This window comes from Mus musculus, chromosome X, assembly GCF_000001635.26.
Source record: "Mus musculus strain C57BL/6J chromosome X, GRCm38.p6 C57BL/6J".
Lineage (NCBI taxonomy): Eukaryota > Metazoa > Chordata > Mammalia > Rodentia > Muridae > Mus > Mus musculus.
In genome coordinates, this window is record NC_000086.7 from 160,534,206 (window position 1) to 160,552,384 (window position 18,179).

The 18,179-nt window shown below is 40.1% G+C and overlaps 1 protein-coding gene across 12 annotated transcripts in view; it reads left to right on the forward strand.

Moving 5' to 3' along the window:
* Positions 1–18,179, forward strand: part of Phka2 (phosphorylase kinase alpha 2) — a 96,976-nt gene that overhangs the window by 32,302 nt on the left and 46,495 nt on the right. For all 12 annotated transcript variants that reach the window (XR_001782730.2, XR_387078.4, XR_001782731.2 and 9 more), the window contains 4 exons: positions 7,164–7,310; positions 9,429–9,482; positions 10,007–10,129; positions 14,970–15,065. Coding sequence is in view for 9 of the 12 variants with exons in the window: in XM_006528679.4 (XP_006528742.1) it covers positions 7,164–7,310; positions 9,429–9,482; positions 10,007–10,129; positions 14,970–15,065 (420 nt within the window). In the remaining 3 variants the exon portion in view is untranslated. The remainder of the gene's footprint in view (positions 1–7,163; positions 7,311–9,428; positions 9,483–10,006; positions 10,130–14,969; positions 15,066–18,179) is intronic.

The window sequence follows — 18,179 nt, forward strand, 5'->3', positions numbered from 1 at the left end:
GAATGGTTGACTCTAAAAAGGTTTTAGTCTGAAGCTGAAGGGCGCCACTCAGCTTAACTCTACCTTCCACCTCATTCCATTTCTCCCACTAAGCATAGTCCTTAATGAGGTATCTAGTGTTTTTTTAGAGTTTGCATGAATAAAGGAATATTGATATGTGTCTTAGTAGATAATATTGTCTAGTGGGAAAGTATAAGTTGGGTTAGAATCCTAGCTTGATCACTTACTGACTGCATGACCTTGGGCATGAATCCTGTATCTCAGAGTCCTTGTATATTAATTTGGCATAATATCATATCTCTGTCTTCATATAGAATATTTAATGAGCTTGTGTTTGCAGGTATCTAGCCTATGTCTGTACATACTGGATCTCAACAGTAGCTCCTTTACTCTCGCCAATATTTCCTTATAATTCTAACTCCTTCTAATTTTATAGTTCTTTTTTTTCCATTTTTTATTAGGTATTTAGCTCATTTACATTTCCAATGCTATACCAAAAGTCCCCCATATCCACCCACCCCCACTCCCCTGCCCACCCACTCCCCCTTTTTGGCCCTGGTGTTCCCCTGTACTGGGGCATATAAAGTTTGCAAGTCCAATGGGCCTCTCTTTCCAGTGATGGCCGACTAGGCCATCTTTTGATATATATGCAGCTAGAGTAAAGAGCTCCGGGGTACTGGTTAGTTCATAATGTTGATCCACCTATAGGGTTGCAGATCCCTTTAGCTCCTTGGCTACTTTCTCTAGCTCCTCCATTGGGAGCCCTATGATCCATCCATTAGCTGACTGTGAGCATCCACTTCTGTGTTTGCTATGCCCCGGCATAGTCTCACAAGAGACAGCTACATCTGGGTCCTTTCAATAAAATCTTGCTAGTGTATGCAATGGTGTCAGCGTTTGGATGCTGATTATGGGGTGGATCCCTGGATATGGCAGTCTCTACGAGGTCCATCCTTTCATCTCAGCTCCAAACTTTGTCTCTGTAACTCCTTCCATGGGTGTTTTGTTCCCAAATCTAAGGAGGGGCATAGTGCCCACACTTCAGTCTTCATTCTTCTTGAGTTTCATGTGTTTAGCAAATTATATCTTATATCTTGGGTATCCTATGTTTGGGGCTAATATCCACTTATCATTGAGTACATATTGTGTGAGTTTCTTTGTGAATGGGTTACCTCACTCAGGATGATGCCCTCCAGGTCCATCCATTTGGCTAGGAATTTCATAAATTCATTCTTTTTAATAGCTGAGTAGTACTCCATTGTGTAGATGTACCACATTTTCTGTATCCATTCCTCTGTTGAGGGGCATCTAGGTTCTTTCCAGCTTCTGGCTATTATAAATAAGGCTGCTATGAACATAGTGGAGCATGTGTCCTTCTTACCAGTTGGGGCATCTTCTGGATATATGCCCAGGAGAGGTATTGCTGGATCCTCCGGTAGTACTATGTCCAATTTTCTGAGGAACCGCCAGACTGATTTCCAGAGTGGTTGTACAAGCCTGCACTCCCACCAACAATGGAGAAGTGTTCCTCTTTCTCCACATCCACGCCAGCATCTGCTGTCACCTGAATTTTTGATCTTAGCCATTCTGACTGGTGTGAGGTGGAATCTCAGGGTTGTTTTGATTTGCATTTCCCTGATGATTAAGGATGTTGAACATTTTTTCAGGTGCTTCTCTGCCATTCGGTATTCCTCAGGTGAGAATTCTTTGTTCATTTCTGAGCCCCATTTTTTAATGGGGTTATTTGATTTTCTGAAGTCCACCTTCTTGAGTTCTTTATATATGTTGGATATTAGTCCCCTATCTGATTTAGGATAGGTAAAGATCCTTTCCCAATCTGTTGGTGGTCTCTTTGTCTTATTGACGGTGTCTTTTGCCTTGCAGAAACTTTGGAGTTTCATTAGGTCCCATTTGTCAATTCTCGATCTTACAGCACAAGTCATTGCTGTTCTGTTCAGGAATTTTTCCCCTGTGCCCATATCTTCAAGGCTTTTCCCCACTTTCTCCTCTATAAGTTTCAGTGTCTCTGGTTTTATGTGAAGTTCCTTGATCCACTTAGATTTGACCTTAGTACAAGGAGATAAGTATGGATCGATTCGCATTCTTCTACACGATAACAACCAGTTGTGCCAGCACCACTTGTTGAAAATGCTGTCTTTCTTCCACTGGATGGTTTTAGCTCCCTTGTCGAAGATCAAGTGACCATAGGTGTGTGGGTTCATTTCTGGGTCTTCAATTCTATTCCATTGGTCTACTTGTCTGTCTCTATACCAGTACCATGCAGTTTTTATCACAATTGCTCTGTAGTAAAGCTTTAGGTCTGGCATGGTGATTCCGCCAGAAGTTCTTTTATCCTTGAGAAGACTTTTTGCTATCCTAGGTTTTTTGTTATTCCAGACAAATTTGCAAATTGCTCCTTCCAATTCGTTGAAGAATTGAGTTGGAATTTTGATGGGGATTGCATTGAATCTGTAGATTGCTTTTGGCAAGATAGCCATTTTTACAATGTTGATCCTGCCAATCCATGAGCATGGGAGATCTTTCCATCTTCTGAGATCTTCCTTAATTTCTTTCTTCAGAGATTTGAAGTTTTTATCATACAGATCTTTCACTTCCTTAGTTAGAGTCACGCCAAGATATTTTATATTATTTGTGACTATTGAGAAGGGTGTTGTTTCCCTAATTTCTTTCTCAGCCTGTTTATTCTTTGTATAGAGAAAGGCCATTGACTTGTTTGAGTTTATTTTATATCCAGCTACTTCACCGAAGCTGTTTATCAGGTTTAGGAGTTCTCTGGTAGAATTTTTAGGGTCACTTATATATACTATCATATCATCTGCAAAAAGTGATATTTTGACTTCCTCTTTTCCAATTTGTATCCCCTTGATCTCCTTTTGTTGTCGAATTGCTCTGGCTAATACTTCAAGTACTATGTTGAAAAGGTAGGGAGAAAGAGGGCAGCCTTGTCTAGTCCCTGATTTTAGTGGGATTGCTTCCAGCTTCTCTCCATTTACTTTGATGTTGGCTACTGGTTTGCTGTAGATTGCTTTTATCATGTTTAGGTATGGGCCTTGAATTCCTGATCTTTCCAACACTTTTATCATGAATGGGTGTTGGATCTTGTCAAATGCTTTTTCTGCATCTAACGAGATGATCATGTGGTTTTTGTCTTTGAGTTTGTTTATATAATGGATTACATTGATGGATTTTCGTATATTAAACCATCCCTGCATCCCTGGAATAAAACCTACTTGGTCAGGATGGATGATTGCTTTAATGTGTTCTTGGATTCGGTTAGCGAGAATTTTATTGAGGATTTTTGCATCGATATTCATAAGAGAAATTGGTCTGAAGTTCTCTATCTTTGTTGGGTCTTTCTGTGGTTTAGGTATCAGAGTAATAGTGGCTTCATAAAATGAGTTGGGTAGAGTACCTTCTACTTCTATTTTGTGAAATAGTTTGTGCAGAACTGGAATTAGATCTTCTTTGAAGGTCTGATAGAACTCTGCACTAAACCCATCTGGTCCTGGGCTTTTTTTGGTTGGGAGACTATTAATAACTGCTTCTATTTCTTTAGGTGATATGGGACTGTTTAGATGGTCAACTTGATCCTGATTCAACTTTGGTACCTGGTATCTGTCCAGAAATTTGTCCATTTCGTCCAGGTTTTCCAGTTTTGTTGAGTATAGCCTTTTGTAGAAGGATCTGATGGTGTTTTGGATTTCTTCAGGATCTGTTGTTATGTCTCCCTTTTCATTTCTGATTTTGTTAATTAGGATTTTGTCCCTGTGCCCTTTAGTGAGTCTAGCTAAGGGTTTATCTATCTTGTTGATTTTCTCAAAGAACCAACTCCTCGTTTGGTTAATTCTTTGAATAGTTCTTCTTGTTTCCACTTGGTTGATTTCACCCCTGAGTTTGATTATTTCCTGCCGTCTACTCCTCTTGGGTGAATTTGCTTCCTTTTTTTCTAGGGCTTTTAGATGTGTTGTCAAGCTGCTAGTATGTGCTGTCTCCCATTTCTTCTTGGAGGCACTCAGAGCTATGAGTTTCCCTCTTAGAAATGCTTTCATTGTGTCCCATAGGTTTGGGTACGTTGTGGCTTCATTTTCATTAAACTCTAAAAAGTCTTTAATTTCTTTCTTTATTCCTTCCTTGACCAAGGTATCATTGAGAAGAGTGTTATTCAGTTTCCACGTGAATGTTGGCTTTCCATTATTTATGTTGTTATTGAAGATCAGTCTTAGGCCATGGTGGAATGATAGGATACATGGGACAATTTCAATATTTTTGTATCTATTGAGGCCTGTTTTGTGACCAATTATATGGTCAATTTTGGAGAAGGTCCCGTGAGGTGCTGAGAAGAAGGTATATCCTTTTGTTTTAGGATAAAATGTTCTGTAGATATCTGTCAGGTCCATTTGTTTCATAACTTCTGTTAGTTTCACTGTGTCCCTGTTTAGTTTCTGTTTCCACGATCTGTCCTTTGAAGAAAGTGGTGTGTTGAAGTCTCCCACTATTATTGTGTGAGGTGCAATGTATGCTTCGAGCTTTACTAAAGTGTCTCTAATGAATGTGGCTGCCCTTGCATTTGGTGCGTAGATATTCAGAATTGAGAGTTCCTCTTGGAGGATTTTACCTTTGATGAGTATGAAGTGTCCCTCCTTGTCTTTTTTGATAACTTTGGGTTGGAAGTCGATTTTATCCGATATTAAAATGGCTACTCCAGCTTGTTTCTTCAGTCCATTTGCTTGGAAAATTGTTTTCCAGCCTTTCACTCTGAGGTAGTGTCTGTCTTTTTCCCTGAGATGGGTTTCCTGTAAGCAGCAGAATGTTGGGTCCTGTTTGTGTAGCCAGTCTGTTAGTCTATGTCTTTTTATTGGGGAATTGAGTCCATTGATATTAAGAGATATTAAGGAAAAGTAATTGTTGCTTCCTTTTATTTTTGTTGTTAGAGTTGGCATTCTGTTCTTGTGGCTGTCTTCTTTTTGGTTTGTTGAATGATTACTTTCTTGGTTGTTCTAGGGCGTGATTTCCGTCCTTGTATTGCTTCTTTTCTGTTATTATCCTTTGAAGGGCTGGATTCGTGGAAAGATATTGTGTGAATTTGGTTTTGTCGTGGAATACTTTGGTTTCTCCATCTATGGTAATTGAGAGTTTGGCCGGGTATAGTAGCCTGGGCTGGCATTTGTGTTCTCTTAGTGTCTGTATAACATCTGTCCAGGCTCTTCTGGCTTTCATAGTCTCTGGTGAAAAGTCTGGTGTAATTCTGATAGGCCTTCCTTTATATGTTACTTGACCTTTCTCCCTTACTGCTTTTAATATTCTATCTTTATTTAGTGCATTTGTTGTTCTGATTATTATGTGTCGGGAGGAATTTCTTTTCTGGTCCAGTCTATTTGGAGTTCTGTAGGCTTCTTGTATGATCATGGGCATCTCTTTTTTTATGTTTGGGAAGTTTTCTTCTATTATTTTGTTGAAGATATTAGCTGGCCCTTTAAGTTGAAAATCTTCATTCTCATCAATTCCTATTATCCGTAGGTTTGGTCTTCTCATTGTGTCCTGCATTACCTGGATGTTTTGAGTTAGGATCCTTTTGCATTTTGTATTTTCTTTGACTGTTGTGTCGATGTTCTCTATGGAATCTTCTGCACCTGAGATTCTCTCTTCCATTTCTTGTATTCTGTTGCTGATGCTCGCATCTATGGTTCCAGATCTCTTTCCTAGGGTTTCTATCTCCAGCGTTGCCTCGCTTTGGGTTTTCTTTATAGTGTCTACTTCCCCTTTTAGTTCTCGTATGGTTTTGTTCATTTCCATCACCTGTTTGGATGTGTTTTCCTGTTTTTCTTTAATGATTTCTACCTGTTTGGCTGTGTTTTCCTGCTTTTCTTTAAGGGCCTGTAACTCTTTAGCAGTGCTCTCCTGTAATTCTTTAAGTGACTTATGAAAGTCCGTCTTGATGTCCTCTATCATCATCATGAGAAATGTTTTTAAATCTGGGTCTAGATTTTCGGTTGTGTTGGGGTGCCCAGGACTAGGTGGGGTGGGAGTGCTGCGTTCTGATGATGGTGAGTGGTCTTGATTTCTGTTAGTAGGATTCTTACGTTTGCCTTTCGCCATCTGGTAATCTCTGAAGCTAGCTGTTTTAGTTGTCACTGTTAAGAGCTTGTTCTTCAGGTGACTCTGTTAGCCTCTATAAGCAGACCTGGAGGGTAGCACTCTCCTTGGTTTCAGTGGGCAGTGTATTCTTTGCAGGCAAGCTCTCTTCTTGCAGGGCAGGTACCCAGATATCTGGTGTTCGAACCAGACTCCTGGCAGAAGTTGTGTTCCACTCACTAGAGGTCTTAGGATCTCGTGTGGAATCCTGTGTGGGCCCTTGCGGGTGTTGGGCAAGACTCTGCTGGCAGGTAGCCCGGGGCTCGAGTGGAGTGGAAGGGGTTTGTGCCCCAGATCAAGCCCGGGTAGCCTGCTTCCCTATGTACTGCAGTCTCAGGTTCTGCGCGATTGGATTGGGGCAGGCGCTGTGTTCCACTCACCAGAGGTCTTAGGATCCCGTGGGGAGTCCCGTGTGGGCCCTTGCGGGTGTTGGGCAAGACTCTGCTGGCAGGTAGCCCGGGGCTCGAGTCGAGCCTAATTTTATAGTTCTTGATCTAACTGTTGTTGAAGTCATTATCATAGTACCTCTGATAACCTTAAAAAGATTCTGGGACTAAACTAATTCTCAGCATTCTGCCTGACTGGTCACTCATGAGATCTTCTGAATTTTACTTCTCCTTAAAGCACTAACTTACCTAATTCATCTGGACCCATTCCTCTGTTCTGGTCCTGTAAGGGTGTCTGTTTTCTGTCTTCATTGCCAAAACACCTTGACTGCTGACACAAACAGCCCTGAGTTCCTCCCCATCAGTGGACATGGAAAGAAGGAAGATGAGCAGTTCTTAGTGAGACTATATCATGCTCTCTTCAACTCCCCTTCTCTCCTAAGGAAGAGGGAAATTGGCTGGGTGGCTATGTAAGCAAGGGTGGCCAGCAGATGTCATGTTGTTAAGACCAAATAGACAAACTCGTTTGAATGTTTTCTTGAGGCAAAGGTGATGCTCCCTAGATACTGTATCTTAAGTAGTCATGCCTCTCTAGCTTAAACCACCTCTTTGTTTTTTATTCAGTCAATTCTTTTCTCCATGTTGCCAAGAGCATCAACATCTAAAGAAATCGATGCTGGACTTCTTTCTATTATTTCTTTCCCGGCCTTTGCAGTAGAAGATGTGAACCTTGTGAATGTGACCAAAAATGAAATTATTTCCAAGCTTCAGGTAAGCATTGGCCGTGTTAATGACCTCTTTTCAGCATTAAATGCCACATTCATGTAATAACATGGAGTAGCTCATTCTAGAATGACTCACAGAGTGTTTCCAAAGAGAGTCTACAGGCAAAAACCAAGTCTGAGTGAGTAAGTAACTTGATTTTCTTCTAAAATAGCAGAACTTACAACCAAGCAGCTTCCTTTGAACTCCAGTCCTTATTTTTGTTGCATCTGTAAGACAGAGCTGTACTTGGATAGTTAACCCTTTAGAGGTTATAGGAAGACTCTTTGAGATTCTCCTGAAAGCTCCATAGACCCTGCCTGAACAAAATGGCATATCCAAGTGCTTGCTGTGCAAGCAGGAGGACCTGAGGTCAGATTCTCAGCACCCATTTAAAAATCCAGACCAAGCAGGACACATCCATAATTCCAGCAGTGGGGAGGGAGAGATGGGTGGATCCCTAACGTTTGCTGGCCAGCCTGAGCAGCAGAATTGGTCAGCTCCAGGTCAGCTAGAGACCTTAGGTCAGAAAAATAAGGTGGACAAGGATTGAGGAAAACAGCTCACATCAAACTCTAGTCTACGCGCGCGCGTGTACACACACACACATGCATACACTTGAATACATACACATAGACACACACACACAACAGAATAGTACAGAAATCCCTGTTCTGATTAATGGGTAAAGAAAATATGATGCGTACACACACATTGGAGTATTATTAATCTATAAGAATAAGTATGCCATTTATAGGAACATGGATCATCGTGTTAGGAAAACATTTCAGAAATCAGCAAAGGGAGAGAGGGATAAGTTAACAAGGAGAAGAAAGATGAGTATTGCATGTTTTTTGATAACATGGAATACACACATATCACATAAAAGGAGAAAGGTTGACTTTGAAGAAAAGAAGCCAGTGGGTGGAAGAGGGGGGGTAGAATGGAATAATAGGTAAACAAGAGCAAAGTATTATGACAATGTCATAAAAATATAAAATGTGTTGAAATATTTTACTATGAAATATCATAATGAAACATTTTTGTATGCTAATAAAGATTTTAATGGTGAAAAATCTATTACTACATTCAGTGAAATGTAGTAACAAATCACTAAGCTGAAATAATATTACATTTTCAGCAAGTAGAAATCTATAAAATTATCCAAGAATTTAATTTTCCTAAGTCAAAGCTTACATGCTGATTGTCCCACATATATTCTATAAGAAATGCCTTTGTCCCTTGGAAACCAAGCAATTGAAGAGTCTCTAATCATATTCTCAAAAGAAAGCAACGGGGAGAGTCAGGCTCTATGGAGAAAAGGGAATGATTTAGGTAGCTACAGTTGAAAGGGTAGTTGTAATGTGCTTAAAGGACATTGCATCTGCATCAAGTTCCCTGGGATGATTCCCAGAACTACACAGAACTTGGACAGGCCCCAGGACAAGTAACAGACAAGCTTGCCAGGATAGCACCACCCCCAGAAGAAACTGAGAAATAGGCATCCAAAACTGCCATCCAGGGATTAGGACATCAGATAAGGCACCATTGCTCCCAGACTCCTTTCTTGGCAACAAGCAAGCTGGAGAGGAGCACTAACATATGTAGCCAGTGAACCAGCCACCACATAACGAGTGCAGGAAGCCCTTCTTCCACACCTCCACCTCATAACCTCTTCCCCCTCCTCCAAGCCTTGCCAGGCCTCTGAAATAGACCCTCTTCAATATGCACATCTCATGTGCAGTGAGTCTGCACAGTATCCTTTTAACTTCCCAAATGGCTTCTTCGTTCAGTGGCTTCTTCACCTAATATCTTCACCTCTATGTCTGATACTGTAAACCATATGGAAAGAATGGCCATTCATTGAATTCTTGATAATCATACTTGCAGCCCCTCCCCCAACTCTGATGGAATGTTTCTTTCTTCTCTTCTGAGTGTTATCAAGTCTGAATTTGCTATGCTTGGTATTTAGAAAAGAACTCTTTACATTAAAGCAAGGAATACTGGTCCATATTTCCTCCTTGAAAGGCTCATGGAAAAGAGGTTGAAGAACTGACTTAAGTTGAAATAAAAAGGCAAAGAAAATTCTTTTGATTTCATCTGCTCTGTTTTTCTTCACCTTACCAGGGGCGGTATGGATGCTGTCGCTTCCTTCGAGATGGCTATAAAACCCCAAGAGAGGTTGTATTTAAATATTGTTTCTTATGTTCCTTACCTGCTCTATAGCTACTTGCCACAGTGTCATTCTCCCTCTACTGATTATAATTATATGTTGAATGTTGGAAAGGAAAGTATTAATTTTAGAGTCAGAAAGCCTGAAATTATATAGAAAAGAATGATCATCAGGTCAAGCAGTAATGTAAAACCAGCTTGTAAATCAAGGATGAATAAGTGTAGCCTACACGTTATTTTTTAAAGACTATTTGTAGCCTTCTCTTTGGGTTTTATTGCCTAGTGACTAATATAATGATATAAATGAAACAGCTGGATCATCTGCTAAGCTTTGTGATAGGCAAATTACTATTTCTGATTTAGTTTCTAAAATTTTTCTCAAATTAGCATTTCCCCATGATAGTAGACTTCTAATCATACCAGCCTATAAGCTGTATTGACTGAGACAGGCAAGGGAAACCCAGTGAGGCACAGTGGCATTATGTATGAAGTCTAGCATTCTTCTCTAAAAGCTTTGATGTATTTGGTTCTAGGATCCACACCGATTGCATTATGACCCTGCCGAACTTAAGCTCTTTGAAAACATTGAATGTGAATGGCCTGTGTTCTGGACTTATTTAATCATAGATGGAATCTTCAATGGTGATGCTGTTCAGGTGAGAAAATGCTGGGCATTTTAGTCATAAGCCTTTTCATCCCACTGGTAGGCTGATCACTATTAGCCGAGAGTCATTCAAGAATTCATTTCACTTTTTCAGCTGCCTGTTGCTATTTTTAAACCTTTCCAATGCCTAGTGAATTAAAGCAACAGCTGATTTATTGATTTGTTCATAATCTGTTATTTGGGCAGAGCCACTAAGGACAGATTGTCTCTGCTTCTCCTCTTGTCACCTGGGATAGTTCATAGGGCTAGAGGACCTACTATTAATAAGATAACCCCTCACATGGCTGGTGAGTGAAGTCTGGCCGCCAGCTAAGGCCACATGCTCAGCCGATTCTTCTCTATGTGCCTCACTTGGGCTTCTCACAGCAGTAGAATCTCTGAGTGATTAGACTTCATGCTGTAGTCTTTTCCCCAAGAATGTAAAAGCACAGGCTGCCAAGCTTTCTTAAGTCTATTATAGAGCTGGTAACTTCTCTCTTTCACATGGTCAGTTAAATGGCTGTCACATATTCAAGAGTGGGGGTCAGGGGACCTGGACAGGGACGTTGAGTGCTAGGAGGCATAGCTCCTGTGCATCTGAGACAGGTATCCTTTTCATTCCTTTCAGATCAGTCTGGTTTGCTGCTGTTAGTGACACTCTCAGATAACATCGTGTTGAGTATATCAACCACCTAACTTGTCTCCCAAGCTCTGGCTTTACTCCCTGTTCTTCCCATTCTCTATACCTGAGCCATCAGGATTTCATTAAAAGACAAAGTTAGATTATGTGCTGCCCTGTAGTCACCTTTCTATTGCTGTGACAAAGTATCTGAGATAAAGAAGTTAACAGGAGGAAGAGCTCCTTTTGGCTGGTTCAGAGGTTTCAGCTCCTTGTTGGTTTTGGCTTCATTTATTTTGGTCCTTTAGTATGGTAGTATGTTGTAGTAGGTATCCTAGAGCAGAAGGAAACTATTTATTTCATGTCAGCCAAAAAAACCAGGATGTGTGCAGGGCAAGACACTTTCTCAAGGGTATAACACCAGTGACTTACTTACTCCAGATAGGCTCTGTCTGCTAGGCTCCACTACCACTCAATAGTGCCACTCTTACCAGGAGTTCAGTCTGGCTTCTCAGAGCCCATTCTGATCCCATCCCAAGTCTGGAGGAGAGGCCTGTCTCATACATTTTGACTTTTGAAAGCCCAGTGCTCAGGAATATAGTCAGTAAGCTTAAAAGGTTAAAGTCCTTTCATTATTTGTTCTTATGTTAGAGTTTACCTTGGGCCTTCTTGTCTTTTATTCTTAGTATTGGAAGCTCTCTGAATGACTGACTCTGAATTTAACTGAAAACCAGACTTAGCAATAATCAAGGGGATAGGGGGAAGCTAAGGAGATTAAAATTACTATACAGTGTATTTTTTAAGGAAATAAAGAGTTTATTCTGTAACCATTTTAAGTGTCCATGATCCAAGAACACAGATTTAGGTTACCCCAAGCTCCATGTTCCAGCATGGAAACAGTTTCATTAAGTTTTTTATATTTTTTATAGAAGAAACAAAGTCCTAAATGAAGGCAAGCTTAAAATACATTGATGGCATAGGTACACCACAGAGGCAGGTGCAGGAAGATGAGGGGAGCTTTTCTATAGGCCCCAGACTGCTTTCTGAGATTTTGGAAGCTAGTGGTCAAGTTAATAATAAAAGGTTTTTGTTATTTGTCACAGGATATTAGTTCTAACAGAGAAGTAGGCAAAGAATGGCTGTTGTGTAGGGCTAGACCTAGTCCAAGATAAGGTCACTGGACTTTGGACCTGCAGCATTCCAATCTCTCCATAGTACTGCTAATCAGCCTCTGCAGGTACCGATTCCTTTCAAGAGCTTTCCCTTCACATTTTCAAGAGCTTTTGCTCCCCTGTTGGCCAAGCATCATATTTTGTACATTCAGAGGCCACATAGTGTATATCCAATATTCAAAGGTCCTTAGAGCTAGGAAGGCTCTTTTTGAGAATCTAGTACAGATGAAGCAAAGGGAGAGAGGAATAATACCTGGTAAAGACCACCAAGAAACTCCTGGATTTCAATTGCTTTTTACCCTCTGTGTGAGACAGAAATTACTATATCTAAAATTAAGTAATCAAGAATACAGTTTGACCTAATGGAGTGAACATTATGGATGAAACAAACATGTCTAAAATAACTGGAATTTATATATTTTTCATGAGACTGATTATATATTTGCCCATCCCTGTATTTACAGTTATTTTTACTCAATAAACTATCTTACTTATATTTCAGTGGTTAGAAATGAGGCTCTGGAAGAAATCACTATAGAATTGCCTTCCTTTTTATTAGTAAAATTCAAATATTGTTTTAATTTTTAATACCAGCTAATCATACTATATGACATTTTAGATACTAAGTCAAGAAAAATTAAAACTTATGGCATAAGACATGACCAATGTTCTTGTTAGACATTGATGTTTTTTGTATAACTTACATAAGAAAAAAATAACCCAAATCTTTATATATTTTAAGCTAGAGAAAATGAAATTAAAGTTTAATTTAAAAGCTATGGTTTTTTTGTTTTGTTTATTTGTTTGTTTAGTTTTTAGTTTTTCGAGGTAGGGTTTCTCTTTATGTAGTCCTGGCTCTCCTGGAATTCACTATGTAGACCAGGCTAACCCAAAACTCAGAGATCCACCTGCCTCTGCCTCCCAAGTGCTGGGATTAAAGGTATGTGCCACCACACCAACCTTATTCTCATTCATGTGAGCTTTCTATCTCTCTAAATTATACTGAACAATGAGTGTATGTATGTATATGTTTGAGTATATGTATGTATATATGATATGTATATATTTATAAAGACAAAGGAAAATTTTGAATCTTTTAATACTAGTTTTGAGTAAGGTAAAGGTAAGTAAGCAGTCAAAACAAAAAAGCATGCTCAAGTGAAAGGATACAATATCTTTTGTTACTTCATTACTGTATCTCAATTTATAATGCTCCCCACTTATGCTCTCTCTTCTAGTTGTCATATTATTTAGATTTTTTTTTTAGCACTATAAGGGACCAAACCCAAATCCTGGGCTTGCATGCAAGGCAACTACTTTACCACTCACCTACATCCCTAGCCCTTGCTAATGTGTGTGTGTGTGTGTGTGTGTGTGTGTATGTATGTATGTGTGTTAAGCTACTTGAGCTGACAGTGCTCCCCACAAGAACCATAGACTAATGAAAACCTCAGTACCAGAGATGAGAAACCTTCTTTCAAATGATTAGGCAGAGTCCAAGCAGCAAGCAGTGCAGCATAGACTATTTATTGATGGAGCCCTTGCTTTCCTCTCCAAGGGTGAGGGCAAGCCTCTGCTGTTGAAGATACCTCACGGTTAGGACACAGAGCTTGGATGACATGAGCTGGATCTGACCTAAAAGCCTCTTTGCGCAATCTTGCTTCCTTGTTGACATTTTAAAATGTTATAATTGTGGTCAGACTTTGCCATCCATAAATTTAAAATGATCAGAAAATGAGATCTGGAAGTATAATTGACTGAGCTCTCCAAAAAGCCATGCTTAAATAGCTGGTGGCTGGTGACGTTTTCTGTCCTACTTCTTTCCTCTTTTGTGATGTTGGTTTTTATCACTGCCTTTTCAGTGTAATGGGAGTGTTTGCTTCAAAAGCTGTCATTATAATGAGAGCTGCATCCTTATAATGGTGTAGATGGAGCATAGTACATGCATTTCCTTTTTGTCTCACATTCGATTTTTGCAACAAATCAATCTTTCTTGCTCTCCCACCCGTGTGTGTGTGTGTCTGTGTGTGTGTGTGTGTGTCTGTGTGTGTGATGCTGAGGATGAAACTCAAGACCTTGCATTATAGGCCGCCACTACCACCAAACCACAATATCAACCCCAGCAAATACTTCCTAACCAATAAGCATTGTGTGTATGTGTCATTTGTATGTATGTGTAGTATGTACATGATCATGTATGTGTGTAGAGTATGTTCACATGTGAAAACCAGAGGTTGATGCTTGGTATCTTGCTTTCTGCCTCTCTTTACCTTATTGTCTGAGATAGGGTCTTTCACTAATAGAACTTATCAACTTAGGTAAACTGGCTGGTCAATGAGTTTTGGGGAACCATTGGTCATAAATGTGCCACCAGGGCTTTTATGTGGACTCCAGGGATCCAGACTTTTGTTTGTTTGTTTGTTTGAGACAGGGTTTCTCTGTGTAGCCCTGGCTGTCCTGGAACTCAGTTTGTAGACCAGGCTAGCCTTGAACTCAGAAATCTGCCTGCCTCTGCCACCATGCCCAGCCAGACTTGAATCCTCACAGTTGCACTTTGCTGACTTGAGCCATCTCCCCAGGCCCTTGAGCCAAAAAAAAAAAAAAAAAAAAAAAAAAAAGGAAAAAAGAAAGGGGGTGGGGCTCCTACTTAGGCAGAAACATAATATGTTGCCTAACATTTCAAGATGTTTAAACTTGTTTGGTAAGGCATATTTCAAATGTGAGAAAACTTAAGAATAAACTATTGAAATGAGAATGGCTTGGGAATGATGTGCATGGTATAAATGACAGCTCTGTGGAAAGTTTGAAGACCAAACAGCTACTTTCTTGGGGGCTACCCTTGCCCTCTCCCTGGAAACAAGGCAAGTGGGGCTTGGCTCAGGGGGAAAAAGCAATGGTGTCTCCCTTCTCCTAACATTTCTGACAGCCAGAGTCACTCTGTTCTACAGCCAAGCATTTGTAGCCCAGAGGCCTGTTCTGTTACTGTTTCCTAAGCTGTACTGGCATTGCATAATTAACTGCCAGACCTCTGTCACACTAAAGATGCTGGGGCTGTTTTCCAGGTCCAAGAATACCGAGAAGCCTTGGAGGGAATATTAATCAGAGGCAAAGATGGGATCCACTTGGTGCCAGAACTCTATGCCATCCCACCAGACAAGGTAACCAGTTGTCACCAAGCCCTTGTGGGGCTCATCTAGACCGAGTGAGTTAGGGCTTGGCTTTTTTGGTATTCTCTACCCACCTTTTAGGGCATATGACCTCTTTTCCTCTTTAGAAATCAGAAGTTGCTTCTAAAAGATATAGCTTTCCTATTTATCATAAGGAATTATAGCTTTGAAGAACATATGGAACATATTTGACCATGGATGTCCTAGGGAGGCAGCATCTAAAAACCTTTGAAGCATACCTGTCCCTAATCTGTGTTTGAATCAGGCCCATACACACCTTACCAAAGGAAATCAAAGCCCCTGGAACCTGTCCAATCTAGGATTCCAGACCCCAGGTTCTAGACTCCAGGTTGTGGGCCTTCACACAAAGCCACACCACTTGCTAATGGGTAGTATATTTTACAGTTAGTAGAAATGTCTACACATTGGATGCCCTATTGGACCTTTGAAAGTAGTGATGTAGTAGATTTTTCTTTTAATTTCATGTAGAACATACATTTTGATGAGCAGTGACTTGTAATTTCACCCTCCAAATATGTGAGGCAGAAGGATCAGTAATTCAAGGCTACTTTGTATGACCCTCTTGCAAAGGAATGTTTAAAAATATACATTTTAAATGAGTCTGAAATTTGATCCTTAAATGGCATAAAATTTCTGAGTATTACTTTGGGCCCTAATCTAGAACAGAGGTTCTCAACCTTCCTAATGCCGTGACCCATTAATACAGTTCTTCATGTTGTGGTGACCCCCAGCCATAAAATTATTTTCATTCCTAATTCAAAACTATAATTTTTGAATCATAATGTAAATATCTGATATTTACAATGGTCTTAGACAACCTCTGTGAATAGGTTTTTTGACCCCCAAAGAAGTTGCAAACCATAGGTTGAGAACTGTGATCTAGAAGGAACTATTAAATGTTACATAAATGACTACTTAGATCAAAAGAAAAGTCAAATGAAGGAGTTGAGTTTCTATAAGAAATAGAATATTCTACATCTGGAAGCATTGGATTATTTCACATTGATAATAGCCCACCTAGTCAGCTGGTTCACTTCTGGATTCACTGGAGTGGCGGGGAGTGGGGAGTTTCCTTGCAATGTCCCTATCTACTCAGTCCTACCTAGACTGTTGGGTCTGAGCTTCCAGAAACTCCATATTTCCATCATAGCACGGCAGGTGTATATCATCCAAGTGTTCTTAGGACAAGTTAAAGATAAGATTTCTGTTGTGTCACACCATACCGACTAAGTTATGAAGTCTTCCAGGGATTTTGTGTGTGTGTGTGTGTGTGTGTGTGTGTGTCATAAAGTCTTCTGCAAATTACTTCACTTTACATTTCTATCTGTATGCTATGGATGGTGTGAATGCTGATAAGGGTAAGAGGTGTTGAGGTCACTTTCCATAGCTACATTTTTATATTCCATGTTCAGATTGCTCATACTCTAGTACTGTGGCATCAATGGAAGGAAGCTGGAAACCAAGCAAGGGAGAATGCATTATCTTCAAGGATAGTACACCTACTTTATGGTAGAGACTAGTCATCCATCCCTGCTCTCCCAAAAGGCACTAACCATAGTAAATACTTGGTATCAGGGCTGTGCTTTGCTTCCTGCAAGATAATGCTGGTTGTACATCACAAAAATGTTACTCTACAACTCTCTCCTAAAGACCACACTGACTTTTAGGTATCTACTTGTCATTCAGTGTCCTCTTTATTCAGTGTACTTAGCTTATATGCAAGGCACCAGCGCTGGACAGTAGTTTACCTTAACCTCATTTTGTGTTAGCTTTGCAGGTGAGAGTTTGCAAGGTTCTTCAGTCACATCAATAGCATATATAGAGAGACCACTGGAAAAGAATCTGCAAGGCACCACAAACCTATATGGCTCCTTTGTGCAAATTAGAAAAAGTCTGGGACTACAGTGGCATGTAGCCTGTATGCTTGGGCAAGGTGCCACCATCTATGGACCCTCCACTGCACAGCTGGGGACTAGGGAAAGGATGGCCAACAAAACTGTAGTGAGCAGCTGGCCATGCCTTGCACAGCCTAGGGGCTAGTACACAAGATGGTTCTATATCTGTGAGGTATTGTAAAAGCAGAACTAGGCTGTGAGATGGATACACAGGAAAGATGAAAGCGAAGATGCGGTGCAAGTGCATCTGTAAGTAGTACTTCAGAGAAGGACCAGAACAGAATTAAATTCTAGTGGGAAAGTGCAGAACAAGTGCATCTTTTGTTCTTTGCATTAGATCATTCTCATTCCAATTCGTTGCAGTCTTTCTCAACAGTTGTGTTTCAGTGTGTTTGATGTGTATTTAAGATGCCAGTCAATTGTAAAAGTAATCCTATGAATTGTAAAATATATATATATAGGGTTCTGTAGAAAGAAGAAAACATTTACTATCCCTAATGTTACCACTCAATAATAACCACTATTGCATTTTGGAGAGTCTCCTTTTACATCAGTATTTCTTGCACTGTGTGCAAGCCTTAAGTTCTTAAAATATTTAGTATGAAGAAATAGAAATCTTTAATAAGTATTTTAATGATATCAAGCTCAATCCACAATCCTAAGAATGAACTCCCCTTACACACATGTGCATGCATACATGAACCCACACAGAAACTTGTGATATAATTTTTCCCCTAGAGAAGGATAAATGTTTCTCTTTTCTTCAAGTGACTGGTATTTTTTCTGGAGGAAAAAAATGGTCAGAAATATTACCTTAACATTTCAATGACTAAAACCTTAAAGTGGGCATGGGATTTAGAAGGAGAGTGCCTATATGTAACTGACACTGTCCTCAGAACAAGCAGGCGTAGAAGCTTACATTGTTGGGACCAAAAGAAAGAAAGGCACAAAAGCTTACATTGAGAAGATAAAGCTCCCAGGAAATTACACTTTCTAAAGGAGGTGGGCTGGGAGTGGCGACAGCACTCTAGGTCTGCCTCATTGCACAGTGCCACCTTCTGGTAATTTTCTCTAAGGGATGGTAAGCCAGAGGAAGAAAACAGGCTTGACATCCAGCTATGCATTGTCTCTTACAGGCTGCTGTGGGGCGTGAGTTTGTTTTGTTTGTTCATTTTTTATGAGAAGCATG